The sequence below is a fragment of the Scyliorhinus torazame genome, chromosome 16, assembly GCF_047496885.1.
Source record: "Scyliorhinus torazame isolate Kashiwa2021f chromosome 16, sScyTor2.1, whole genome shotgun sequence".
Taxonomy (NCBI): Eukaryota; Metazoa; Chordata; class Chondrichthyes; order Carcharhiniformes; family Scyliorhinidae; genus Scyliorhinus; species Scyliorhinus torazame.
In genome coordinates this window covers 69,614,981-69,641,402 of record NC_092722.1, presented here as the reverse complement: position 1 = coordinate 69,641,402, position 26,422 = coordinate 69,614,981, and the positions used below count along the sequence as shown (strand labels likewise).

The 26,422-nt window shown below is 47.4% G+C and overlaps 1 protein-coding gene across 1 annotated transcript in view; it reads right to left on the bottom strand.

Annotated features, from left to right (window-relative positions):
* The window catches only part of LOC140392865 (alpha-2-macroglobulin-like), a 305,968-nt gene that overhangs the window by 7,832 nt on the left and 271,714 nt on the right, over nucleotides 1-26,422 (bottom strand). Inside the window, exons 34-37 of the mRNA XM_072478608.1 lie at nucleotides 14,167-14,257; nucleotides 5,635-5,703; nucleotides 4,441-4,546; nucleotides 2,376-2,451 (exon numbers count right to left, since the gene is read on the bottom strand). Of these exons, the coding sequence (XP_072334709.1) occupies nucleotides 2,399-2,451; nucleotides 4,441-4,546; nucleotides 5,635-5,703; nucleotides 14,167-14,257 (319 nt within the window). The 3' untranslated portion in view covers nucleotides 2,376-2,398. The remainder of the gene's footprint in view (nucleotides 1-2,375; nucleotides 2,452-4,440; nucleotides 4,547-5,634; nucleotides 5,704-14,166; nucleotides 14,258-26,422) is intronic.

The following is a 26,422-nucleotide window of genomic DNA, read 5'->3' as shown; positions in this document are numbered from 1 at the left end:
GCCGACTTTTCTCCCTTTGGAGACTTCGGCAACCGGCGGGGGCGGGATTCACGGCGGCCAACGGCCATTCTCCGACCCAGACTTCAGAGGTAAATTAAAAGTTTGGTACCATCTTAATACAATCTGGGAATTGATAGTTGAAGCAATTGTGAAGAGTTTTTGTAGCAGTCAAGACAAAATAATACTGAAGGGAGAACTCTAAACTGGAAGTGTAGACAGAAGAAGCTGAGGGAAAATGTTGTTTAAAAGAAGAATTGAAAGCAAATCTTTTGAAAGCAGAATTTGAAATCACTCATGTGGAAGCCGGAATTCGGTGACACAAGGTGGCTCATGGCAAAAGAATAATCTGGGGGATTTTGAGGAGAAATCCATGGAAATTCACTCTGGTTTAGAAAGGAGTGTGTCTGACCACAGCCAGCCTTGTGTGTCTACAGGGACTGTGTGTTACTGAGACCATTATAGCACAAGGTATACTTTGTGACTCGTGTTAACTTTAACATCGGTGTACATTTGTGAAGGTAAGTGGGAGTTGAGGAGTATTGTATTATTATCAAACTTTTTAATAAATGTTTTTTTCTAATTAGCGGTCCTGTGACTGCTCTTCCAGATATTTGAAAATAAAGTAAACGTTACGATCCTTTGAGCCAGATTATCATTCTGGGATCGTCCTGTCTAGTTATAACTCAACTGGAATCACAACACTGGGAACACAAGAGACATAGTGAGAGAGAGAGAGTCAGAGTGTGGGAGAGGGAGAGTGAGAGAACGAGAAAGAGGGAGAGTGAGAGAACGAGAGAGAGTGAGAGGGTCAAAGAGAGAGAGAGAGTGAGAGGGTCGGAGAGTGGGAGAGGGAGAGGGTCAGAGAATGTGAGAGTGAGAGGGACAGAGTGTGGAAGAAAGAGAGTGAGATTCAGAGGCATAGAGGTCTACAGCCCTCCGGTCCATTGTGTCTATGCTGGTCAAAAACAACCACTTAACTATTTTAATCCCATTTTCCATCACTTGGCCCATAGCCTTGAATGCCGTGGCCTTGCAAGAGCACATTTAAATACTTCTTACATGTAATGAGGGTCTCTACCTCCAGAACCCTTTCAGGCAGCGAGATCCAGACTCCCACCATCCTCTGCATGTAAAAGATTTTCCTCACATCGCCTCGAAACCTCCTGCCCCTTACCTTAAATCTAAGCCCCCTGGTCAAGGGGAAATGTTTCTTCCTGTCTACTCTATCTATGCCCTTCATAATTTTATACATCTCAATCATGTCCCCCCTCAATCACCTCTGCTCCAAGGAAAATAATCTAAGTCTATCTAATCTCTCTTGCTAGCTAAAACTCTCAGTCCAGACAACATCCTGGTAAATCTCCTCTGCACCCTTTCCAGTGCTTTCACTTCCCTCCTACAATGTGGATTCCAGAACTGCACACAATACTCTTGATGTTGCCGAACCAATGTTTTACACAGTTTCAGCATAACCTCCCTGCTCTTAAACTCTATGCCACGGCTAATAAAGGCAACTATCCCATATGCCTCCTTAACCACTGTATCCACCTGCTCTACTACCTTAAGGGATGTGTGTACATGCACACCAAGGTCCCTCTGATCCTCGGTGCTTCCCAGAGTCCTGCCATTTATCATGTATTCCCTTGCCTTGTTAGTACTGCCCACGTGCATCACCTCACACTCATCCGGATTGAATTCTATTTGCCACTGACCAGCCCGTCTATATTCTCCTGTAATCAAAGGCTATTTATCACCCCACCAATTTTCATATCCGCAAACCAACTGATCAACTCTCCTACATTCATGTCTTAATCATATATATAAACCACAAAGAGCAAGACCCCAACACTGATCCCTGCGGCACCCCACTGGACACAGGCTTCCAGCCAGAAAAACACCCATCGACCATCACCCTCTGCTTCCTGCTATTCAGCCAAACCATGTTGACTGTTTTTCATTAATCCCTGCCTCTCCAAATGAAGATTAATTTTGCTTCAGAATTGCTTCCAATAGTTTCCCCACCACTGATGTTAGACTGACTGGCTTGTAGTTTCCTGGTTCATCCCTTCCTCCCTTCTTAAATAATGGCTCCACATTGACGATCCTCCAGTCCTGTTGCCAGAGAGGAATTGAAAATTATTATTCCCAGCTCCTCTGCTATTTTCTCCCTTGCCTCACTCAACAGCCTGGGATACATTTCATCTTGCCCTGGAAATTTGTCTCCTTTTAAGCATGAAAGACCACTCAGAACCTCCTCTCTGTGTATGGAGGGACAGAGTGTGGGAGTGACAGAGAGAGTGAGAGGGACAGATGGTGGGAGAGGGTGAGGGTGAGTGAGGGCAGATTGAGTGGGAGGTAAATCACTTGATACTGACCGGGGTTTTACCAGTAAATTAATTCACCCACTCTCCGATCCTCTTGGTGCCTCATATCCAACTTCAACTGAGTCATCTGTAGGATAAAGGGACCCAGAATAAACACCCAGGAATAAATACCCAGAATAAACACCCTGGATAAAGACAGAGGAATAAACATCCAGGAATAAATACACAGAATAACAACCCAGAATAAACAACCATGAACTGGACAGGGAGTGCTGGAATGGGAATCAACACCCGGGAATTGAACAGGGAGAGGTGGAAGGGAATAAACATCCGGGTATTGGACAGGAAGTGATAGAATGGGAATACACACCGTAGAATTGGATGGGGTGTGATAATAAGACCATAAGAGATAGGAGCAGAATTAGGCCACTCGGCCCATCGAGTCTGCTCCGCAATTCAACCATGGCTGATATTTTTCTCATCCCCATTTTCCTGCCTTCTCCCTATAACCCCGATCCCCTTATTAATAAAGAATCTATCTATCTCTGTTTTAAAGACACTCAGTGATTTGGCCTCCACAGCCTTCTGTGACAAAGAGTTCCAAAGATTCACCACCCTCTGGCTGAAGAAATTCCTCCTCATCTCTGTTTTAAAGGATCATCCCTTTAGTCTGAGATGGTGTCCTCTGCGTCTAGTTTTTCTTACAAGTGGAAACATCCTCTCCACGTCCACTCTAGCCTCTCCACGTTCTCTCTATCCAGGCCTCACAGTATCCTGTAAGTTTCCATAAGATCCCCCCATAACATTCTAAACTCCAACGAGTACAGACCCAGAGTCCTCAACAGTTCCTCGTACGACAAGCTCTCCATTACAGTGATCATTCTTGAGAATCTGCTCTGGATGCTTTCCAAAGCAGCACATCCTTCCCTAGATACGGGGCCCAAAATTGCTCACAATACTCCAAATGGAGTCTGACCAGGGATTTTTACAGCCTCAGAAGTACATACCTGGTGTTGTATTCTAGATTCTTGACATGAATGCGAACATTGCATTTGCCTTCCTAACTGCTGACTGAACCTGCACGTTAACCTGAAGAGAGCCATGAGCATGGACTCCAAAGTCCCTTTGTGCTTCTGATTTCCTAAGTATTTCCCCATTTAGAAAATAGTCTGTGCCTCCATTCCTCCTTCGAAAGTGCATAATCTCACATTTTTCCACATTATATTCCATCTGACACTTCTTTGCCCACTCTCCTAGCCTGTCCAAATCCTTCTGCGCCCCCCCCCCCCCCCCCCCCCCCCCCCACCGCCTGCCTGCTTCCTCAATACTACCTGTCCCCCGACAGATCTTTGTATCATCTGCAAACCTAGCAACAGAGCCTTCAGTTCCTTCTTCCAGGTCATTAATGTATATTGTGAAAAGTTGTGCTCCCAGACAGACCCATGAGGCACACCACTAGTCACCGGCTACCAACCTGAAAAAAAAACCTTTATCCCCACTCTATGCCTTCTGCCAGTCAGCCAATCCTCTATCCAGCGAGGGTCTTACCCTTAACACCACGGGCTCTTAACTTATTTAACAGTCTGCTCTGTGGCACCTTGTCAAAGCCCTCCTGAAAATCTAAATAAATCAGGTCCACCGGTTCTCCTTTGTCTAACTTCCTTGTTACCTACTCAAAGAACTCTAACAGAAAGGAACAAACACCTGGTAATTGGACAAGGAGAGATGGAAAGGGATTAAACACCAGACAATTCGACAGGGAGCGATGGAAGGGAATAAACACCCGGGAATTAGGCAGGGAGTGATGGAAGGGGATTAAACACACTGGAATTGTACAGGGAATGATGGAAGGGGATTAAACAGACTGGAATTGTACAGGTAATGATGGAAGGGGATTAAACACACTGGAATTGTACAGGGAGTGATGGAAGGAAATGAACACCTGGGAATTGAACAGGAAGTGATGGAAGGGGATTAAACACCCATGAATTGCACAGTGAGTGATGGTCAATAATAAACACCTGGCAATTGGACAGGTAGTGACGGAAGGGAATAAACAACCATGAATTGGACATGGAGTGAAGCCGATGCAGGGTTCCTGTCAGAGACAACCTACCAGTCTCATAGTAATCGTACACCTTTAACACGGCTGCCTTCAGATTCTCAACCTCAAAATCTTGGTGAACGAGAATGGACAATTGTAACAGGTGATTTGGTTCCATCTGGAGAGACAGAAATGGGTTCAATCCCCGAGAAACCGAGACTTTCCCCTAAAACAACACATTCATTCGAGGAAAAAACTCAACTCAATTCACAGCCCACACCCACCCCAAATCTCTCTCTATCATCGTCCGACTATCTGTCTCTCTCTCTCCCTTTTAATTTCTCTCACTCCATCACTCTTGGTCTGTATGTGTGTGTCTCTGCCCCTCTCCCCCCCCCCCCTCCCCCAAGCTCCCCCTCTGTCTCTCTCCGCTTTCTCGGTCTCTCTCCCTATGCGTGTGTCTCTCACTCCCTGGGCGCGATACTCTGAAATGAAGACAAAGTGTTTGCGCCGTCGTGAACGCCGTTGTGATACGGGCACGGGCATTACCGATTCTGGCCCCCATAGGGGGCCAGCACAGCGCTGGAGCAGGTCACGCCGCTCCAGCCTCCCTTCCCGGAGCCAAATGGGTGCCGCGCCAACCCGCGCATGCGCAGTTAGGCTGCGGCAACCCGTGCATGCGTAGTTCGGCCGCACTAACCTGCGAATGTGCGTGGGGCTTCCTCAGCGTGCCAGCCCCGACGCAACATAGCGTGGGGGGTTCAGGGGCCGGCCACTTAATAAAATAGGGCCGGGGCTGGAGAGGCTGGCCTGCCGATCGGTGGGCTCCGATCGCGGGCCAGACCCCATCGGAGGCTCCCCACGGTGAAGGAGCGCTTTTCCCCGCCCCACAGGCCGCCCTCCGACCCTACGTGCAGAGTTACCGCTGGCTGCGAACAGGTGTGAACGGCGCCGGCGGGACTCTGCCGTTTCCGGGCGGCTCCTCAGCCCATCAAGACCGCAGAATCGGCGGCCCGGCCACGGACAGCGGCCCGTGACTGGCGGCAAACGTGCCGGCGCAAATGGTGCTGATTCTCGCTGCTGATTCGCCGGCGTCGGACCGGCGCTGCAGGAAAAAATGGCGCGAACGCTGATACTCCCATACGGCGAAGCCCAGGAGAATCGTGCCCCCTGTATGTGTGTGTCTCTCTGTCTGTGTCACACACTACTCAACCTCTTCATCTCCCTTCCCTCTCTCTCCATCTCTCCCCCACTCCCAACGCTCACCGGTTTGAGATACAAGACTGTGCGTTCATCGTGGACTTCAGCTCGACTGATATTCAAATGGTCCAAGCTCTGGAATAGCCGAGGGGATTATCAAATATCAATGTCAAACAATAAATATTAATAATAAACAGTGAATATTAATAACAAACAGTGATTATTAATGGTAAACAGCGAATACTAGTTAAAGACAGTGATTATTAATGACAGACAATGATTATTAATGACAGGCAATTAATATTAATACATATTAATTACAAACAGTAAATATTCATGAGTCAGTGGATATTAATTACAAACAGTGACTATTAATGACTGAAAGTAAATATTAATGTCGGTCGGTGAATATTCATGACAAACAGTGAATATTAATTATAAACAGTAAATATTAATGATACTCAGTGAATAGTAATGATAGTCAGTGAGTGTTAATGACAGTCAGCAAATATTAATGCAAAAAGTGAATATTAATGAGCCAGTGAATATTAATGACAGTCAATGAATATTAATGATAACAGTGAATATTAATGAGTCAGTGAATATTAATGACCACCGCTGGATTTAATGAATACAGTGAATATTAATAAGTCACTGAATATTAATGACAGGCAATGCATATTAATGATAAAAGTGAATATTAATGAGTCAGTGAATATCAATGAGTCAATGAATATTAATGATAAACAGTGAATATTAATGACAGACAGTAAATATTAATGATACACAGTGAATATTAATGATAATCAGTAAATATTAATGATAGTAAGTGTTATTGACAGTCAGCAAATATTAATGATTAAAGTGAATATTAATGACAGTAGGTGAATATTAATGGCAGTCAATGAATATTAATGATAACAGTGAATATTAATGATAAACAGTGAATATTAATGACAGAGAGTAAATACTAATGATAAACAGTGAATATTAATGACAGTCAGTGAATGTCCTGTGACAGACAGAAAATGCTGGAAATCCTCAGCATGTCAGGCAGCTTCTTTGGAGAGAGGAACAGAGTTAATTGCCATGAATGCAAAGACTGGGAAAACGGGAATCTCAAAAGTGAGACCCAGGGCTGGATTCTTCATTATTGAGACTGTGTCCCCCACGCCGGCGTCAAAACGGTAAAGTTTTACTCCTGAAAATCATGGATTAAAACACAAATTCCCAGCCCTGCAGGGGACTAGCAGGATCCCAGAGTAGATCTCGCAGCTTTTGCTGCAGATACGGCCCCCTGGACGGAGGCCGCGCATGCGCATGGCTAGACCCACAAAAGAAACCCCCTGATTAGCCGTGCGCCCGACCTCCACATGAACATTCCCGGCCGCCTATAAGACCCCCCCTGGCTTCTGATCCACCCGCCCCCGACCAGGACTGAGTCCGCAGCTGCTACTCGAGTATCCCGACCAGCTGGAGCACATTAGTTTCACGCCATCGGGACTTTGGCCGGTGGTCGGGGGCGGAGGATGTTAGAGTGGGCCTATGGCAATGGCCCCAGGCGGCACGGCGTACTCCCCGGGTACACCGCTTTTCAGGGCCTGCAGAATCGGTGAACTGACGCCGGTGCCGATTTCTTGAGGAACATGGGGCGGGATTCTCCACTCCCACGCCGAAGTGGCCGCGCCATCGTGAACGCCGTCGAGGTTCACGACGGCGCGGAACGGCCCCGGTCCCGACTGATTCAGGCCCTGACAATGGGCCAGGATCGGGGCCGCGTCATCTACACGCGCCAGGCCTTGTCACCTGCGTAAAAGCGGAGCCGCATAGATGACGCGGCCGGCGCCGCATAACGGGCACCATCCGCGCATGCGCAGGTTGGCGCCGGCCAACCCGCGCATGCATGTTTGCCGTCTTTTCTAAGTCCGCCCCGCAAGAAGGTGGGGGACGGATCTTGCGGGGCCACGGAAGGAAGGAGGTCATCCTTCAGAGAGGACGGCCCGACGATCGGTGGGCACCGATCGCGGGCCACCCCACATTCCAGGTAAAGCCCGGTGCAGGATCCCCCCTCGCCCCCCCGCAGGCCACCCCCCCCAGCGTTCACGCACCTCTCATGACTGCAGCGACCAGGTGTGGACGGCGCCGGGGGGAATCCGCCGTTTTGGCCTGGCCGCTCGGCCCATCCGGGCCTCAGAATAGCGGGGGTGCCGGAGAATCGCCATTTTCGGTGTCTCCGGCGATTCTCCGGCCTGCGGCCCGCGAAACTCGACCGGGCCGTTCCCGCCGCTTGGGAGAATCGCGGGAGGGCGTCGGACCGGAGTACCTGAAATTATGGTGGCCCAGGTATTCTCCCAACCGGCGTGTGAGTGGAGAATTGCGTCCAGGGATCCTCCGCCCCCGCGCTGGCCGCAATTTCAGCACGAGGGTGTGGAGAATCCAACCCCTAGTTTTCTCATTCACACTGGCACCCCGCCGGTGACATTACAAGGTTCTCGTGCAGGAAGGTCTGGGGCGAAATTCTCCCCCAACGGCGGGATGTCCGCCGACTGGCGCCAAAGCCGGCGCCAATCAGACGGGCATCGCGCCGGCCCAAAGGTGCGGAAGGCTCCGCATCTTTGGCGGCCTAGCCCCAACATTGAGGGGCTAGGCCGACGCCGGAGGGATTTCCGCCCCGCCAGCTGGCGGAAATGGCGTTTGTTTCCCCGCCAGCTGGTGCGGAAATGCGGCGTATGCGCGGGAGCGTCAGCGGCCGCTGTCAGTTTCCCAGCGCATGCGCGGGAGCGTCAGTGGCCGCTGTCAGTTTCCCACGCATGCGCAGTGGGGCGAGTCTCTTCCGCCTCCGCCATGGTGGAGGCCGTAGCGGAGGCGGAAGGGAAAGAGTGCCCCCACGGCACAGGCCCGCCTGCGGATCGGTGGGCCCCGATCGAGGGCCAGGCCACTGTGGGGGCACCCCCCGGGGACAGATCGCCCCGCGCCCCCCCCCCCCAGGACCCCGGAGCCCGCCCATGCCGCCTGGTCCCGCCGGTAAATACCAGGTTTGATTTACGTCGGCGGGACAGGCAATTCCTGGGCGGGACTTCGGCCCCTCCGGGCCGGAGAATCCAGCGGGGGGTCCCGCCAACCGGCGCGGCCGGATTTCCGCCCCCGCCCAATCTCCGGGAGCGGAGACTTCGGTGGGGGCGGGGGCGGGATTCACGGCGGCCAACGGCCATTCTCCGACCCGGCGGGGGGTCGGAGAATGACGCCCCTGGAACCTCGGGTGTCATTCTCCGAACCTCCGCCGGGTCGGAGAATCGCCGGGGGCTGGCGTGAATCCCACCCCCGCCGGTTGCTGAAGTCTCCGGCACCGGAGATTCGGCGGGGGCGGGAATTGCGCCGGTTGGCGGGACCCCCCGCTCGATTCTCCGGCCCGGATGGGACGAAGGCCCGCCGATAAATTGCCTGTCCCGCCGCCGTGGATTAAACCACCTTTTGAACGGCGGGACAAGGCGGCGTGGGCGGGCTCCGGGGTCCTGGGGGGGGGGGGGGGGGCGCGGGGCGATCTGGCCCCGGGGGGTGCCCCCACGGTGGCCTGGCCCGCGATCGGGGCCCACCGATCCGCGGGCGGGCCTGTGCCGTGGGGGCACTCTTTCCCTTCCGCCTCCGCCACGGTCTCCACCATGGCGGAGGCGGAAGAGAATCCCTCCACTGCGCATGCGTGGGAAACTGTCAGCGGCCGCTGACGCTCCCACGCATGCGCCGCCCGGGGATGTCATTTCCGCGCCAGCTGGCGGGGCAACAAAGGCCGTTTCCGCCAGCTGGCGGGGCGGAAATTCCTCCGGCGCCGGCCTAGCCCCTCAATGTTGGGGCTCGGCCCCCAAAGATGCGGAGCATTCCGCACCTTTGGGGCGGCGCCATTCCCGTCTGATTGGCGCCGTTTTGGGCGCCAGTCGGCGGACATCGTGCCGTTTCCGGAGAATTTCGCCCCTCATTTCATTAAATTTTAATTCGATTGGAGAGTTTTCCTGTCATATTATCCCACATTGGGAATCTCCCTCATTAGCAGATTTCGAGGGTGGGGGTGACCTCAAATGTCCGTGGGGGTTCCTTTGTGTCCGTGCTTGGTCGGGACAGGGGTCCCTCATGTCTGTGTGGGTGGGGGATCCCTCGTGTCAGTGGTACTCCATGCCCGTGTAGATGGGGCGTTCCCCATGACCCTGGTCATGCCGGGGGTCCTCCATGTCCGTGTGGGTGGGGGGTCCTCCATGTCCATGCTCCTTTGTGTCCGTGTAGGTGGAGGGGGTCCCCCATGTCTGTGGTCATGCTAGGGGTCCTCTGTGTCTGTGTGGGTGGGGAGTCCTCCATGTCCGTGTGGGTAGCGGGCCCTCTGTGTCCATGTGGGAGGAGGGCTCTCCGCATCCGTGAAGGTGGGGGGGGGGTTCCCCCATGTCTGTGGTTGTGCTGGGTCCTCCTTGTCCATGTGGGTAGGGGGCCCTCTGTGCCCGTGTGGGTGGAGGCTTGCCATGTCTGTGTGAGTGGTCTTTGAGTGTGTGTGTGGAGGGTTCCTGTCTTTTATATCAGAGAGGGGAGTGGGTTCCATTTTAAGAAGGAATTCTCAATCTGGGGATTCCTAGCTGCCAGCTCTTTGCAACCCCACCCTGTCAGTGGGAAGACGTGGGCCACGTCTCCGGAGACTTTCCTCACAGACGCTGGATTATCTGGAGAGAAATCCCGAATGTGCAGCCGGCGAGCTGCAAGTCTCAGCCAGCACTCTCAGCTGCACGTCTCAGCCAGAATGGAAAATTCCGCTCAATGTGTCAGCTCTGTGATCTGTCATCAGCGGGCAGAAAACTTCAAAATATTATTTCATTCTGAGGTACACTCACAGTGTGGCTACTGAGGAAGTTCCAGGATTCTGGCCCAGCGGCAGTGAAGGATCGGCCAATATATTCCCAGTCGGGATGGTGGGTCACTCGGAGGGGAACTTCCAGATGCGGGTGTTCCCCATGTATCTGCTGCCCCTTGACCTTCTAGATGGTAGAGGTTGTGGGTTTGGAAGGTGCTGTTGAAGGATCCTTGGTCAGTGGCTGCCGTGTGTCACGGTACACACGGCTGCCACTGTGCGTCGATGGTGGAGGGAGGGAATATTTGTGTGCAGCGTGTCGATCGAGCGTCCAAATGTTTAATTCCTCCCTGGCTACGGGGGAGGTGCCAGAGGACTGGAGAACAGCGAATGTTGTCCCATTATTTAAGAAACAATGTAGAGAAAAGCCAGGGAACTACAGACCCCAGTGAGCCTCACGTCAGTAGTAGGGAAACTATTGGGGAAAATTATGAAGGAGAGAATTTATCTATGAATGGGTGACACAATCTTTTTCATAGATGGTGTTGAGCTTCTTGAGTGTTTGGGGATCTGCAAGTGGAAAGTATCCCATCCAAGGTAGACTGGAAAGAGTTACTTGTGGGGAAATCTACAGAAAAGCAGTTGGGGGGGACTCAAAAAGGAAATGGAGAGGGTACAGCATGATTCCTCCAGGGTAATAGGAAGGAGTAACAAGCCCAGAGATCCATGGATGACCAAGACATTCAGGATACTGTGAGAATGAAAAGAGAGGCTTTTAGCAAGTACAAGGAGAGCAAATCAATGGAAGCATTAGTGGAGGACAGAAAGATGGAGCTTAAGAAATCAATTCAGAGAACAAAGAGGGGATGTGAGAAAGTTCTGGTAAAAGTAGGAAAAATCCCAAGATTATCAATGGAAAGTTGATAACCGGGAAAAGAGTCGGCCCATTAGTGACCAAGGAAGAAATCTGTGGGTGAAGCCAGAGGACATTGGAAGGGTGCTGAACGAATACTTCACATCTGTCTTCACCCAAGAGAATGAGAGGCAGATATGGAACTCAGGGACAGAGACTGTGAGGTTCTTGAGCAAATTGTCATAGGGAGTGGCAAGGTATTGGAGGTGTGGACAAATCTCCAGGTCTGGGTGAATTATGTCCCAGGCTGCTATGGGAGGCAAGGGAGGAGATTGCAGGGGCTCTGGCCCAAATTTTTAATTACTCCCTGGCTGCGGGGGAGGTGCCAGAGGACTGGAGAACAGCGAATGTTGTCCCATTATTTAAGAAACAATGTAGCGATAAGCCAGGGAACTACAGACCCCAGTGAGCCTCACGTCAGTAGTAGGGAAACTATTGGGGAAAATTATGAAGGAGAGAATTTATCTATGAATGGGTGACACGATGGCAGTGGTTAGCACTGCTGCCTCAGAGCACCAAGGACTTGGGTTCAATTACAGACTTGGGTGACTGTCTGTGTGGCGTTTGTACATTCTCCCCGTGCCTACGTGGGTTTCCTCCAGGTGCGCCGGTTTCCTCCCACAGTCCAAAGATGTGCAGGTTAGGTGGAATGGCCATGATAAATTGCCTCTCGGTGTCCAAAAGGCTAGGTAGGGTTACTGGGTTACAGGGATAAGGTGAAGAATGGGCTTCTTTGGAGGGTTGGTGCAGACTCGATGGGCTGAATGGCCTCATTCTGCACTGTAGTGATTCTATGATTCTATCTCCACTTGGAGAGGCAAAGTTTGATCAGGAATTGTCAGCATGACTTTGTCAGAGGGAGATGATGCCTGACAAATCTGAATGAATATTTTGAGCATGTGACCAGGTGTATAGATGAGGGTGGTGCAGTTGATGTAGTTTACATGGATTTCAGCAAAGCAAGGTCCGACATGGAAAACTTATAAAGAAAGGACATAGGATACAGGGCAATTTGATAAGGTGGATTCAAAATTGGCTTAGCTGTAGGAGACAGAGGGTGATGATAGATGGCTGCTTTAGTGACTGGAAACCAGTGTCCAGTTGTGTACCACAGGCATCTGTGCTGGGTCCCCTATTGTTTGTCATTTATATATACAACATCAATGATTATGTGGGGGTAAGATCAGTATGTTTGCGGATAACACAAAGATTGGCCGGGTGGTTAACAGTGAGGCTGAGTATCTTGGGTTACAGGAAGATATAGGCAGAATGGTCAAATGGGCAGAAAAGTGGCAGATGGAATTTAACCCTGAAAAGTGTGAGGTGATACACTTTGGAATGAGTAATTTGACAAGGAAATATCCAATGAATGGCATGACACTGGGAAGTTCCGAGGAACAAGGGGCCCTTGGCATGTTTGTCCATAGATCTCTGAATGCGGAAGGGCAGGTTAATAGGGTGGTGAAAAAGGCATATGGGACACTTGCCTTTATCAATCGAGGCATAGATCACAAAAGTAGGGAGGTCATATTGGAATTGTATAGAACTTTGGTGAGGCCACAGATGGAATACGATGTGCTGTTCTGGTCACCACATTATAGGAAGGATGTGATTGTAGTAGAGGGGGTGCAAGGGCGATTCACCAGGATGTTGCCTGGGATGGGACATTTAAATTATGAAGAGAGGCTGGATAGGCTTGGGTTGTTTTCGCTGGAGCAGAGAAGACTGATGGATGACCTGGTTGAGTTGTACAAGATTATGAGAGGCATGGACAGCATAGATAGGGAGCAGCTCTTCCCCTTAGTTGAAGGGTCAGTTACGTTGGTCTTAAATTCAAGGCGAGGGGCAGGAGGTTTAGGGGGGATTTGAGGAAAACTCATTATCCAGAGGGTGGTGATGGTCTGGAATTCACTGTTTGGTAGAGTGGTAGAGGCGGGTTGCCTCGCATCCTTAAAAATGTACCTGAATGAGCACTTGGCACGTCATAACATACAAGGCTATGGGCCAAGAGCTGACAAATGGAATTAGGTAGGCAGGTCAGGTGTCTTTCATGCAGCGGTGCAGACTCGATGGGCTGAAGGGCCGCTTCTGCACTATTATTCTGTGATCACACTTCTGACTTGTGACTTGTAGATGGTGGATAGGCTTTGGGGAGAGTCAGGAGAGAAGTTCCTTTCTGCAGGTTTTCCAGACTCTGACCTGCTCTTGTAGCCACTGTATTTATAGGGCTGGGTCCAGTTCAATTTATGGTCAATGGTAACACCCAGAGTGTTTATTGAGGTGGATTCAGCAATGGTAATGTCACTGAATATCATGGGGAGATGGTTAGATCTACTCTTGTTGGAGATGATCACTGACTGGCACTTGTATGGCATGAATGTAACTTGTCATTTGTCAGCCCAAGACTAGATATTTTCCAGGTCTTGCTGTATTTGGACATGGACTGCTTCATTGTCTGAGGAGCTGCAAATGGTGCTGAACATTGTGTAGTCATCAGTGAACATCCCTCTTCTGACCTGATGATGGAGGGAATGTCAAGCAGCTGAAGCTGGTTGGGCCTCGGACACTAACACTGAGATTTGGTCAGGTAAAGCCCATCCCCAGAAATGGAGAGAGAGAGAGAATTGCTGAAGAGAATGGAAGAGATGAAGATAGACCAGGTAAAGACAGGAAAAGTGAAGAGGTGGAGATGGACCAGGTGAATACAGCAGAAGAGGAGGTTGAGATGGACCAGGTGAATACAGCAGAAGAGAAGAGGTGGGGATGGACCAGGTGCAGACATGAGATGGGAAGAGATGGAGATGGACCAAGTGAAGACAGTAGAAATGGAAGGAAAGTTGAGATTTTGCAGATTGTCACTCACATGCCGATAAGAATTTTTAACGGCTGAGAATCCGGAGAGCATGGAAACATCGACAAGGACCATGTTTGAAACTGGACGGTCTCCAATATAGCTAAAACGGAGAGGGAATGAGAATGAGATAGATGGACATTGGTCACTAAATACTGACCACAGCACCCACCGCAGTACATACTGACCCTCACACCCAGTAAATACTGACCCTCACACCCAGTAAATACTGACTCTCACACCCAGTAAATACTGACCCTCACACCCAGTAAATACTGACCCTGACAATCAGTAAATACTGACTCTCACACCCAGTAAATACTGACCCTCACAATCAGTAAATACTGACCCACACACCCAGTAAACACTGACTCTCACACCCAGTAAATACTGACTCTCACACCCAGAAAATACTGACCATCACAATCAGTAAATACTGATTCTCACACCCAGTAAATACTGACTCTCACACCCAGAAAATACTGACCATCACAATCAGTAAATACTGACTCTCACACCCAGTAAATACTGACTGTCACACACAATAAATACTGACCCTCACACCCAGTAAATACTGACTCTCACAATCAGTAAATACTGACTCTCACAATCAGTAAATACTGACTCTCACAATCAGTAAATACTGACTCTCACAATCAGTAAATACTGACTCTCACACCCAATAAATACTGACCCTCACACCCAGTAAATACTGACCCTCACACCCAGTAAATACTGACTCTCACACCCAATAAATAATGAGTCACACCCAGTAAATACTGACCCTCACACCCAGTAAATACTGACTCTCACACCCAGTAAATACTGACCCTCACACCCAGTAAATACTGACCCTCACATCCAGTATATACTGACCCTCACACCCAGTAAATACTGACCCTCACGCCCAGTAAATACTGACCCGCACACCCAGTAAATACTGACCCTCACACCCAGTAAATACTGACATTCACACCCAGTAAATACTGACCCTCACAATCAGTAGATACTGACTCTCACACCCAGTAAATACTGACCCTCACAATCAGTAAATACTGACCCACACACCCAGTAAATACTGATTCTCACACCCAGTAAATACTGACTCTCACCCATTAAATACTGACCGTCACAATCAGTAAATACTGACTCTCACACCCAGTAAATACTGACTGTCGCACACAATAAATATTGACCCTCACACCCAGTAAATACTGACCCTCACAATCAGTAAATACTGACTATCACACCCAGTAAATACTGACCCTCACAATCAGTAAATACTGACTCTCACACCCAGTAAATACTGACTCTCACACCAAGTAAATACTGACCCTCACCCCAGTAAATACTGACTCTCACACCCAGTAAATACTGACCCTCACACCCAGTAAATACTGACCCTCACACCCAGTAAATACTGACTCTCACACCCAGTAAATACTGACTCTCACACACAATAAATACTGACCCTCACACCCAGTAAATACTGACCCTCACAATCAGTAAATACTGACTCTCACACCCAATAAATACTGACCCTCACACCCAGTAAATACTGACTCTCACACCCAGTAAATACTGACCCTCACAATCAGTAAATACTGACTCTCACACCCAGTAAATACTGACTGTCAAACACAATAAATACTGACCCTCACACCCAGTAAATCCTGACCCTCACAATCAGTAAATACTGACACTCACACCCAATAAATACTGACACTCACGCCCAGTAAATACTGACCCGCACACCCAGTAAATACTGACCCTCACACCCAGTAAATACTGACATTCACACCCAGTAAATACTGACCCTCACAATCAGTAGATACTGACTCTCACACCCAGTAAATACTGACCCTCACAATCAGTAAATACTGACCCACACACCCAGTAAATACTGATTCTCACACCCAGTAAATACTGACCGTCACAATCAGTAAAAACTGACTCTCACACCCAGTAAATACTGACTGTCAAACACAATAAATACTGACCCTCACACCCAGTAAATACTGGCCCACACAATCAGTAAATACTGACTCTCACACCCAGTAAATACTGATTCTCACACCCAGTAAATACTGACTCTCACACCCAGTAAATACTGACTCTCACACCGAGTAAATACTGACCCTCACACCCAGTAAATACTGACTCTCACACCCAGTAAATACTGACCCTCACAATAAGTAAATACTGACTCTCACACCCAGTAAATACTGACCCTCACACCCAGTAAATACTGACCCTCACAATCAGTAAATACTGACTCTCACACCCAGTAAATACTGACTCTCACACCCAGTAAATACTGATCCTCACAATCAGTAAATACTGACTCTCACACCCAGTAAATACTGACTGTCAAACACAATAAATACTGACCCTCACACCCAGTAAATACTGACCCTCACAATCAGTAAATACTGATTCTCACACCCAATAAATACTGACCCTCACACCCAGTAAATACTGACTCTCACACCCAGTAAATACTGACCCTCACACCCAGTAAATACTGACCCTCACACCCAGTAAATACTGACCCTCACACCCAGTAAATACTGACTCTCACACCCAGTAAATACTGACTGTCAAACACAATAAATACTGACCCTCACACCCAGTAAATACTGACCCTCACAATCAGTAAATACTGACTCTCACACCCAATAAATACTGACCCTCACACCCAGTAAATACTGACCCTCACACCCAGTAAATACTGACCCTCACACCCAATACATACTGACTCTCACACCCAGTAAATACTGTCCCTCATACCCAGTAAATACTGACCCTCACACCCAATAAATACTGACCCTCACACCCAATAAGTACTGACCCTCACACCCAATAAGTACTGACTCTCACACCCAGTAAATACTGACTCTCACACCCAGTAAATACTGACTCTCACACCCAGTAAATACTGACCCTCACATCCGGTAAATACTGACCCTCACACCCAGTAAATACTGACTCTCACACCCAGTAAATACTGACTCTCACACCCAATAAATACTGTCCCTCGCACCCAGTAGATACTGACCCTCACACCCAGTAAATACTGACCCACACACCCAGTAAATACTGACCCTCACACCCAGTAAATAATGAGTCACACCCAGTAAATACTGACCCTCACACCCAGTAAATACTGACTCTCACACCCAGTAAATACTGACCCTCACACCCAGTAAATACTGACCCTCACATCCAGTAAATACTGACCCTCACACCCAGTAAATACTGACCCTCACGCCCCGTAAATACTGACCCGCACACCCAGTAAATACTGACCCTCACACCCAGTAAATACTGACATTCACACCCAGTAAATACTGACCCTCACAATCAGTAGATACTGACTCTCACACCCAGTAAATACTGACCCTCACAATCAGTAAATACTGACCCACACACCCAGTAAATACTGATTCTCACACCCAGTAAATACTGACTCTCACCCAGTAAATACTGACCGTCACAATCAGTAAATACTGACTCTCACACCCAGTAAATACTGTCCCTCACACCCAGTAAATACTGACCCTCACACCCAATAAATACTGACCCTCACACCCAATAAGTACTGACTCTCACACCCAGTAAATACTGACTCTCACACGCAGTAAATACTAACCCTCAGACCCAGTAAATACTGACTCTCACACCCAGTAAATACTGTCCCACACACCCAGTAAATACTGACCCACACACCCAGTAAATACTGACTCTCACACCCAGTAAATACTGACTCTCACACCCAGTAAATACTGACCCTCACATCCGGTAAATACTGACCCTCACACCCAGTAAATACTGACTCTCACACCCAGTAAATACTGACTCTCACACCCAGTAAATACTGTCCCTCGCACCCAGTAGATACTGACCCTCACACCCAGTAAATACTGACCCACACACCCAGTAAATACTGACCCTCACACCCAGTAAATACTGACTCTCACAATCAGTAAATACTGACTCTCACACCCAATAAATACTGACCCTCACACCCAGTAAATACTGACCCTCACACCCAGTAAATACTGACTCTCACACCCAATAAATAATGAGTCACACCCAGTAAATACTGACCCTCACACCCAGTAAATACTGACTCTCACACCCAGTAAATACTGACCCTCACACCCAGTAAATACTGACCCTCACATCCAGTAAATACTGACCCTCACACCCAGTAAATACTGACCCTCACGCCCAGTAAATACTGACCCGCACACCCAGTAAATACTGACCCTCACACCCAGTAAATACTGACATTCACACCCAGTAAATACTGACCCTCACAATCAGTAGATACTGACTCTCACACCCAGTAAATACTGACCCTCACAATCAGTAAATACTGACCCACACACCCAGTAAATACTGATTCTCACACCCAGTAAATACTGACTCTCACCCAGTAAATACTGACCGTCACAATCAGTAAATACTGACTCTCACACCCAGTAAATACTGACTGTCACACACAATAAATATTGACCCTCACACCCAGTAAATACTGACCCTCACAATCAGTAAATACTGACTATCACACCCAGTAAATACTGACCCTCACAATCAGTAAATACTGACTCTCACACCCAGTAAATACTGACTCTCACACCCAGTAAATACTGACTCTCACACCCAGTAAATACTGACCCTCACCCCAGTAAATACTGACTCTCACACCCAGTAAATACTGACCCTCACACCCAGTAAATACTGACCCTCACACCCAGTAAATACTGACTCTCACACCCAGTAAATACTGACTCTCACACACAATAAATACTGACCCTCACACCCAGTAAATACTGACCCTCACAATCAGTAAATACTGACTCTCACACCTAATAAATACTGACCCTCACACCCAGTAAATACTGACTCTCACACCCAGTAAATACTGACCCTCACAATCAGTAAATACTGACTCTCACACCCAGTAAATACTGACTGTCAAACACAATAAATACTGACCCTCACACCCAGTAAATACTGACCCTCACAATCAGTAAATACTGACTCTCACACCCAATAAATACTGACCCTCACGCCCAGTAAATACTGACCCGCACACCCAGTAAATACTGACCCTCACACCCAGTAAATACTGACATTCACACCCAGTAAATACTGACCCTCACAATCAGTAGATACTGACTCTCACACCCAGTAAATACTGACCCTCACAATCAGTAAATACTGACCCACACACCCAGTAAATACTGATTCTCACACCCAGTAAATACTGACCGTCACAATCAGTAAAAACTGACTCTCACACCCAGTAAATACTGACTGTCAAACACAATAAATACTGACCCTCACACCCAGTAAATACTGACCCTCACAATCAGTAAATATTGACTCTCACACCCAGTAAATACTGATTCTCACACCCAGTAAATACTGACTCTCACTCCCAGTAAATACTGACTCTCACACCGAGTAAATACTGACCCTCACACCCAGTAAATACTGACTCTCACACCCAGTAAATACTGACCCTCACAATCAGTAAATACTGACTCTCACACCCAGTAAATACTGACCCTCACACCCAGTAAATACTGACCCTCACAATCAGTAAATACTGACTCTCACACCCAGTAAATACTGACTCTCACACCCAGTAAATACTGATCCTCACAATCAGTAAATACTGACTCTCACACCCAGTAAATACTGACTGTCAAACACAATAAATACTGATTCTCACACCCAGTAAATACTGACTCTCACCCAGTAAATACTGACCGTCACAATCAGTAAATACTGACTCTCACACCCAGTAAATACTGACTGTCGCACACAATAAATATTGACCCTCACACCCAGTAAATACTGACCCTCACAATCAGTAAATACTGACTATCACACCCAGTAAATACTGACCCTCACAATCAGTAAATACTGACTCTCACACCCAGTAAATACTGACTCTCACACCAAGTAAATACTGACCCTCACCCCAGTAAATACTGACTCTCACACCCAGTAAATACTGACCCTCACACCCAGTAAATACTGACCCTCACACCCAGTAAATACTGACTCTCACACCCAGTAAATACTGACTCTCACACACAATAAATACTGACCCTCACACCCAGTAAATACTGACCCTCACAATCAGTAAATACTGACTCTCACACCCAATAAATACTGACCCTCACACCCAGTAAATACTGACTCTCACACCCAGTAAATACTGACCCTCACAATCAGTAAATACTGACTCTCACACCCAGTAAATACTGACTGTCAAACACAATAAATACTGACCCTCACACCCAGTAAATCCTGACCCTCACAATCAGTAAATACTGACACTCACACCCAATAAATACTGACACTCACGCCCAGTAAATACTGACCCGCACACCCAGTAAATACTGACCCTCACACCCAGTAAATACTGACATTCACACCCAGTAAATACTGACCCTCACAATCAGTAGATACTGACTCTCACACCCAGTAAATACTGACCCTCACAATCAGTAAATACTGACCCACACACCCAGTAAATACTGATTCTCACACCCAGTAAATACTGACCGTCACAATCAGTAAAAACTGACTCTCACACCCAGTAAATACTGACTGTCAAACACAATAAATACTGACCCTCACACCCAGTAAATACTGGCCCACACAATCAGTAAATACTGACTCTCACACCCAGTAAATACTGATTCTCACACCCAGTAAATACTGACTCTCACACCCAGTAAATACTGACTCTCACACCGAGTAAATACTGACCCTCACACCCAGTAAATACTGACTCTCACACCCAGTAAATACTGACCCTCACAATAAGTAAATACTGACTCTCACACCCAGTAAATACTGACCCTCACACCCAGTAAATACTGACCCTCACAATCAGTAAATACTGACTCTCACACCCAGTAAATACTGACTCTCACACCCAGTAAATACTGATCCTCACAATCAGTAAATACTGACTCTCACACCCAGTAAATACTGACTGTCAAACACAATAAATACTGACCCTCACACCCAGTAAATACTGACCCTCACAATCAGTAAATACTGATTCTCACACCCAATAAATACTGACCCTCACACCCAGTAAATACTGACTCTCACACCCAGTAAATACTGACCCTCACACCCAGTAAATACTGACCCTCACACCCAGTAAATACTGACCCTCACACCCAGTAAATACTGACTCTCACACCCAGTAAATACTGACTGTCAAACACAATAAATACTGACCCTCACACCCAGTAAATACTGACCCTCACAATCAGTAAATACTGACTCTCACACCCAATAAATACTGACCCTCACACCCAGTAAATACTGACCCTCACACCCAGTAAATACTGACCCTCACACCCAATACATACTGACTCTCACACCCAGTAAATACTGTCCCTCATACCCAGTAAATACTGACCCTCACACCCAATAAATACTGACCCTCACACCCAATAAGTACTGACCCTCACACCCAATAAGTACTGACTCTCACACCCAGTAAATACTGACTCTCACACCCAGTAAATACTGACTCTCACACCCAGTAAATACTGACCCTCACATCCGGTAAATACTGACCCTCACACCCAGTAAATACTGACTCTCACACCCAGTAAATACTGACTCTCACACCCAATAAATACTGTCCCTCGCACCCAGTAGATACTGACCCTCACACCCAGTAAATACTGACCCACACACCCAGTAAATACTGACCCTCACACCCAATAAATAATGAGTCACACCCAGTAAATACTGACCCTCACACCCAGTAAATACTGACTCTCACACCCAGTAAATACTGACCCTCACACCCAGTAAATACTGACCCTCACATCCAGTAAATACTGACCCTCACACCCAGTAAATACTGACCCTCACGCCCCGTAAATACTGACCCGCACACCCAGTAAATACTGACCCTCACACCCAGTAAATACTGACATTCACACCCAGTAAATACTGACCCTCACAATCAGTAGATACTGACTCTCACACCCAGTAAATACTGACCCTCACAATCAGTAAATACTGACCCACACACCCAGTAAATACTGATTCTCACACCCAGTAAATACTGACTCTCACCCAGTAAATACTGACCGTCACAATCAGTAAATACTGACTCTCACACCCAGTAAATACTGTCCCTCACACCCAGTAAATACTGACCCTCACACCCAATAAATACTGACCCTCACACCCAATAAGTACTGACTCTCACACCCAGTAAATACTGACTCTCACACGCAGTAAATACTAACCCTCAGACCCAGTAAATACTGACTCTCACACCCAGTAAATACTGTCCCACACACCCAGTAAATACTGACCCACACACCCAGTAAATACTGACTCTCACACCCAGTAAATACTGACTCTCACACCCAGTAAATACTGACCCTCACATCCGGTAAATACTGACCCTCACACCCAGTAAATACTGACTCTCACACCCAGTAAATACTGACTCTCACACCCAGTAAATACTGTCCCTCGCACCCAGTAGATACTGACCCTCACACCCAGTAAATACTGACCCACACACCCAGTAAATACTGACCCTCACACCCAGTAAATACTGACTCTCACAATCAGTAAATACTGACTCTCACACCCAATAAATACTGACCCTCACACCCAGTAAATACTGACCCTCACACCCAGTAAATACTGACTCTCACACCCAATAAATAATGAGTCACACCCAGTAAATACTGACCCTCACACCCAGTAAATACTGACTCTCACACCCAGTAAATACTGACCCTCACACCCAGTAAATACTGACCCTCACATCCAGTAAATACTGACCCTCACACCCAGTAAATACTGACCCTCACGCCCAGTAAATACTGACCCGCACACCCAGTAAATACTGACCCTCACACCCAGTAAATACTGACATTCACACCCAGTAAATACTGACCCTCACAATCAGTAGATACTGACTCTCACACCCAGTAAATACTGACCCTCACAATCAGTAAATACTGACCCACACACCCAGTAAATACTGATTCTCACACCCAGTAAATACTGACTCTCACCCAGTAAATACTGACCGTCACAATCAGTAAATACTGACTCTCACACCCAGTAAATACTGACTGTCACACACAATAAATATTGACCCTCACACCCAGTAAATACTGACCCTCACAATCAGTAAATACTGACTATCACACCCAGTAAATACTGACCCTCACAATCAGTAAATACTGACTCTCACACCCAGTAAATACTGACTCTCACACCCAGTAAATACTGACTCTCACACCCAGTAAATACTGACCCTCACACCCAGTAAATACTGATCCTCACAATCAGTAAATACTGACTCTCACACCCAGTAAATACTGACTGTCAAACACAATAAATACTGACCCTCACACCCAGTAAATACTGACCCTCACAATCAGTAAATACTGATTCTCACACCCAATAAATACTGACCCTCACACCCAGTAAATACTGACTCTCACACCCAGTAAATACTGACCCTCACACCCAGTAAATACTGACCCTCACACCCAGTAAATACTGACCCTCACACCCAGTAAATACTGACTCTCACACCCAGTAAATACTGACTGTCAAACACAATAAATACTGACCCTCACACCCAGTAAATACTGACCCTCACAATCAGTAAATACTGACTCTCACACCCAATAAATACTGACCCTCACACCCAGTAAATACTGACCCTCACACCCAGTAAATACTGACCCTCACACCCAATACATACTGACTCTCACACCCAGTAAATACTGTCCCTCATACCCAGTAAATACTGACCCTCACACCCAAAAAATACTGACCCTCACACCCAATAAGTACTGACCCTCACACCCAATAAGTACTGACTCTCACACCCAGTAAATACTGACTCTCACACCCAGTAAATACTGACTCTCACACCCAGTAAATACTGACCCTCACATCCGGTAAATACTGACCCTCACACCCAGTAAATACTGACTCTCACACCCAGTAAATACTGACTCTCACACCCAATAAATACTGTCCCTCGCACCCAGTAGATACTGACCCTCACACCCAGTAAATACTGACCCACACACCCAGTAAATACTGACCCTCACACCCAATAAATAATGAGTCACACCCAGTAAATACTGACCCTCACACCCAGTAAATACTGACTCTCACACCCAGTAAATACTGACCCTCACACCCAGTAAATACTGACCCTCACATCCAGTAAATACTGACCCTCACACCCAGTAAATACTGACCCTCACGCCCCGTAAATACTGACCCGCACACCCAGTAAATACTGACCCTCACACCCAGTAAATACTGACATTCACACCCAGTAAATACTGACCCTCACAATCAGTAGATACTGACTCTCACACCCAGTAAATACTGACCCTCACAATCAGTAAATACTGACCCACACACCCAGTAAATACTGATTCTCACACCCAGTAAATACTGACTCTCACCCAGTAAATACTGACCGTCACAATCAGTAAATACTGACTCTCACACCCAGTAAATACTGTCCCTCACACCCAGTAAATACTGACCCTCACACCCAATAAATACTGACCCTCACACCCAATAAGTACTGACTCTCACACCCAGTAAATACTGACTCTCACACGCAGTAAATACTAACCCTCAGACCCAGTAAATACTGACTCTCACACCCAGTAAATACTGTCCCACACACCCAGTAAATACTGACCCACACACCCAGTAAATACTGACTCTCACACCCAGTAAATACTGACTCTCACACCCAGTAAATACTGACCCTCACATCCGGTAAATACTGACCCTCACACCCAGTAAATACTGACTCTCACACCCAGTAAATACTGACTCTCACACCCAGTAAATACTGTCCCTCGCACCCAGTAGATACTGACCCTCACACCCAGTAAATACTGACCCACACACCCAGTAAATACTGACCCTCACACCCAGTAAATACTGACTCTCACAATCAGTAAATACTGACTCTCACACCCAATAAATACTGACCCTCACACCCAGTAAATACTGACCCTCACACCCAGTAAATACTGACTCTCACACCCAATAAATAATGAGTCACACCCAGTAAATACTGACCCTCACACCCAGTAAATACTGACTCTCACACCCAGTAAATACTGACCCTCACACCCAGTAAATACTGACCCTCACATCCAGTAAATACTGACCCTCACACCCAGTAAATACTGACCCTCACGCCCAGTAAATACTGACCCGCACACCCAGTAAATACTGACCCTCACACCCAGTAAATACTGACATTCACACCCAGTAAATACTGACCCTCACAATCAGTAGATACTGACTCTCACACCCAGTAAATACTGACCCTCACAATCAGTAAATACTGACCCACACACCCAGTAAATACTGATTCTCACACCCAGTAAATACTGACTCTCACCCAGTAAATACTGACCGTCACAATCAGTAAATACTGACTCTCACACCCAGTAAATACTGACTGTCACACACAATAAATATTGACCCTCACACCCAGTAAATACTGACCCTCACAATCAGTAAATACTGACTATCACACCCAGTAAATACTGACCCTCACAATCAGTAAATACTGACTCTCACACCCAGTAAATACTGACTCTCACACCCAGTAAATACTGACTCTCACACCCAGTAAATACTGACCCTCACCCCAGTAAATACTGACTCTCACACCCAGTAAATACTGACCCTCACACCCAGTAAATACTGACCCTCACACCCAGTAAATACTGACTCTCACACCCAGTAAATACTGACTCTCACACACAATAAATACTGACCCTCACACCCAGTAAATACTGACCCTCACAATCAGTAAATACTGACTCTCACACCTAATAAATACTGACCCTCACAATCAGTAAATACTGACTCTCACACCCAGTAAATACTGACTGTCAAACACAATAAATACTGACCCTCACACCCAGTAAATACTGACCCTCACAATCAGTAAATACTGACTCTCACACCCAATAAATACTGACCCTCACGCCCAGTAAATACTGACCCGCACACCCAGTAAATACTGACCCTCACACCCAGTAAATACTGACATTCACACCCAGTAAATACTGACCCTCACAATCAGTAGATACTGACTCTCACACCCAGTAAATACTGACCCTCACAATCAGTAAATACTGACCCACACACCCAGTAAATACTGATTCTCACACCCAGTAAA